The following is a 3,580-nucleotide window of genomic DNA, read 5'->3' as shown; positions in this document are numbered from 1 at the left end:
ATGGCATCGAGAACAGACTTCTTTCGCTGGGGTGGGGGCGGGGGGGGAAACATCGATTTGAAACTCGCAAGTCAGGACCAGGTTGCCCCCCTCAGCCCCTTCCCACGTGTGTGGAGGGGAATAAAGGCAGGAGGAAATAAAAGAAATCAACTGCAATAGGCCTAGGGAGGTGAGGAGGGAGAGGGCCGGTGCATTCGCCACATGCAGAGAAAAATCAAAAAGTCGGGGCGGCCCCTCCTCCAGACCTCGAGGTTAAGTGTTCATTACCCTCGATTCTATCTCGCCCTCAGCAAACCCGGCAGCCTGAGCTTTGAGAACATGGAAACTCCGAGATTTTAAAAAATAAAAGAAAGAAAGAAAAAAGTCAGGCTGCGGTGGGAAGAACCCGGTATATAGGTTTAAATATTTATACAGAAGCCATACAGAGTTGCACGGCGAGGGCTCCAAGGGCTGCGGAGGCCGCGCGCGGCGGCCGGCTCGGCCGGCCAGCCCGGGTTTATTGCTTCGAGAGGGAAGAGGCGGCTGCCGGGAGCCGAGTCCGGGCCAGGGACAAGGGAGAAGGCGGGAGTTGCAGAGGAGGTCCCAGCTCCCCTCGGCGGTCCTGTCCGGGAGGTGGCGGGCAAAGAGCGCTAGGAGCGCGGGGCTGCGGAAGATGCCGGGCGCCGCTCAATCGTCCACGTCGATCTCTTCGTCTTCCTCGTCCTCCGAGCAGTCCTGGCTGCTGGCCGGCTGGTCCGTGAGCGGGGAAGCGGGCGAGAGCTGCAGGGGCCCGGCGCCCGGGGCCTGCGGGGCGCCTGGGGGGAGTGCCGGAGAGCCAGGCCTTGACTTAGCCCTGCCGCAGCCGCCGCCGCCGCCCGCAGCCTCCGAGTTCTGCTCGAGTTCGGCCAGCGCCACGATGTCCATCTGCCCGCTGGGGCCCAGTTTCTTGGCGGACTCCACGTCGGCCTTCATCTCCTCCAGGTCCCGTTTGAGCTTGGCACGCCGATTCTGGAACCAGGTGATGACCTGAGCATTGGTGAGGCCCAGCTGCTGCGCAATTTGGTCGCGATCGGCGGGGGACAGGTACTTCTGGTAGAGGAAGCGCTTCTCCAACTCGTAAATCTGGTGGTTGGTGAAGGCCGTGCGCGACTTTCGCCTCTTCTTGGGGGTCTGCCGCTGCCCAAAGATGGTCATCCCGTCGCGGCCTGAGAGGAAACCAAAATATAGGCTTGCGCCAGAGGAGAGGAGACCCTACCCCGGTCCTTACTCACCCCACCTAGACCCATCCGGCCTGCAGTCTGACGCTGTTCCCTTCTAGGATTGGATTCGGCCACCCGGACTAGGGCAAGCCTAGGCTATGGCAAGCCCCCTTCCCCCATCTCTCGTCTACCGGAAGTCCCTAGAAAAATTGTTTTGGTCTCTGCCGCTTCACCTGAGAGTTGGTTTGAAAGACCCGAGGTCGCTAGAACATGAGAGCCAGACAGGGACGCCCTGCCTGGGTGTGAATGTTGGCTCTCCACCTGGTCGCAATCAGCCCTGCTGTACCCCTACCCAAAACGTCCCAGCGAAGGCTCTCCATTCCCCACCCAAGGAACAAGGCTAGCAGTACCCAGGCCACTGAGAACGGGAGGGAGTTAAGCAGAGCCGGCAGACTGCAGAGAGATCTTGGGTTCCTGCCTCCCCTCCGCGGTCACTCGACTCTGGCCTATCCAGAGGCCCTTGGAAATAGGGTTTGGGTCCTGTCCCACGCATCTCCACTCCCAGCGGCAGCGGCTTGGGCTGGAGGGCCCAGACAGCCGGCGCGGGAGGGGGCGGGCAGAGGCAGAGAGCACTAAGCGTGGGACACATGGAGCCGGGAGCCTGGTGCTGGGCGCCGGGGAACCCAGTGGCGGCGCCTACCTTCGGCTGCCTGCAGGACGCTGACCTCCAGCCCCTTAAAAGTCTTGCTGGCGAGCTCCTCCAGCGCGCACAGCGGCGAGGTCTGCGAGAGCAGCGCGCGGCCCGCCAGGGGCAAGCCGCCCGGAGCGTGCTTGTCCGCGGCCGCCAGCAGGTGCGCCGCCCCGCACAGCGAGTAACTTCTCCGCACAGACGGCTTGTTGAGGATGTCCTCGATGCTGAACGGCGTCAGCGGTTTGTTGGAGTTGGCGGGAGGCGGCAGGTGGTCCAGCGGGCTGCGCCGCCTCTCCTCCCCCGGCGCCGCCTTGCTGTCCTCCTTGGAAGTCATCTCGGCCTCGTTTGGGGGCCCGGCCGGGGCGGCTCGGGCCTCGGGGACCCAGCCCGCGGGCAGCTCGGGCGCCGGGAGGCGCGGGCGGGCGGCAGGCGGGAAGAAGGCCGCGCCCGGCAGCGCGCGGGCCGGGCTCGGGGCCGATTAGCGCAGCGGCAGAGGCGAGCACAGCCGCACGGGGCCCCAGGAGGAGGGCGCTGACGCGGGCGCTGCCGCTGCCGGGGCTTCCAGCAATCCGGGGCGCGAGCCGGGGCGCGCCGCGCGGGGCTCCAGTTTCGCCAGCCCCGGTGCTATTTAAAGGTGTCAGGTGGCTCCGCGGCGGCTCCTGGCCCCGGGTCCTGGCGGCGGCAGTTGGAAGAGCCGAGGCGAGGGCGCCGATCCCGTACTGCGAGGGGAGGCGGAGAGATGGGGCAATTGACTATTGCTAACAAGTTAGCCTTGATCGAGGAGTAATCAATTATCTACAGCGGCACTTCTCTCTCTCTTTCTCTTTCTCCCTGTCTTTCTCCTCTCTTCTTTCTCTCTGTTCTCTCTCCTCCTCTTCTCTCTCTCCCTCTCTCCCTCCCTCTTCCCTCTCTCTCCCTCTCTCTCTCCCTCTCTCCCTCTCTCCCTCCCTCTCTCTCCTCTGCTCCCCCCGTCTCTCTCCTTCTCTCCCTCTCCCTCGTCCTCTCTTTCACTCTCTGTCTGTCCAATGCAGGCAGCTCTAAGTTGGGAAGCTCATTAATTAGCGGGCCTGGGGTAGGAGGAGCCGGCTGGAATTAGCCTGCCTAATGCGCCTGTCAGTCCCGGCGCTGCGCCGCACTCGGCCCGAGCTGTTTGTAAATTACATTAGCGGCTCCTTTATTGCACCCGAACCACCGGCGACTGAAAAGCCGCCGCCCCCACCCCAAACTGTGAGCCGCGCTCCCGGCGTACCCGCCTCCCGCCGGCCTGGCTGTGATGGCAGCGCTGGCCCGGAGGTCTCAGGCTCTCCAACCCGGGATTTGGCGCCGGAGAAGCGCGGCAGGAGCCCATCCGGGGAGGTATGCAGCCGCCGCGCGGGCCAGGTAAGACCAGGAGCCTGGGTGGGCCCCGTCGCCTCCCAGAGCGGATTTTGCCGAGCTGAGATCAAGGACCCAGCGCCCCTACCCCTAGATCCACTTGCCCCTCACCCACGGCCTTGGGCAACGCGCCTGGGGAGAAGCAATCTGCAGCCCTCGGGTTGGCCCGAGGGAGGTCCAAGGAGGCTCTGCAGCCCTGGGTGAGGCGACACAGGACACAGGGGTGGGGGATCCCAGGGTTGGGAGAGGAGGCCAGTCAGAGGACACAGCCTTCCCCAGTCGAGGGGAGTTGTTGGTGGCTCTGGGCACCTCTCCACCGGCCTGAGCCTGAAGCGAC

At 64.6% G+C, this 3,580-nt stretch overlaps 1 protein-coding gene across 1 annotated transcript; it reads right to left on the bottom strand.

Annotated features, from left to right (window-relative positions):
- Positions 1–666: 666 nt before the first annotated feature.
- On the bottom strand, positions 667–2,203 carry LBX1 (ladybird homeobox 1; the record flags this gene model as incomplete). The annotated part of the gene is made up of 2 exons (XM_081238817.1): positions 667–1,184; positions 1,879–2,203. The coding sequence occupies 2 exons, from the start codon at positions 2,201–2,203 to the stop codon at positions 667–669; spliced, it is 843 nt and encodes a 280-aa protein (XP_081094943.1).
- Positions 2,204–3,580: the final 1,377 nt, after the last annotated feature.

The sequence above is a fragment of the Mesoplodon bidens genome, assembly GCF_964165515.1.
Source record: "Mesoplodon bidens genome assembly, chromosome: 1".
NCBI classification, from domain to species: domain Eukaryota; kingdom Metazoa; phylum Chordata; class Mammalia; order Artiodactyla; family Ziphiidae; genus Mesoplodon; species Mesoplodon bidens.
This window is presented reverse-complemented; position numbering and strand designations above follow the sequence as displayed.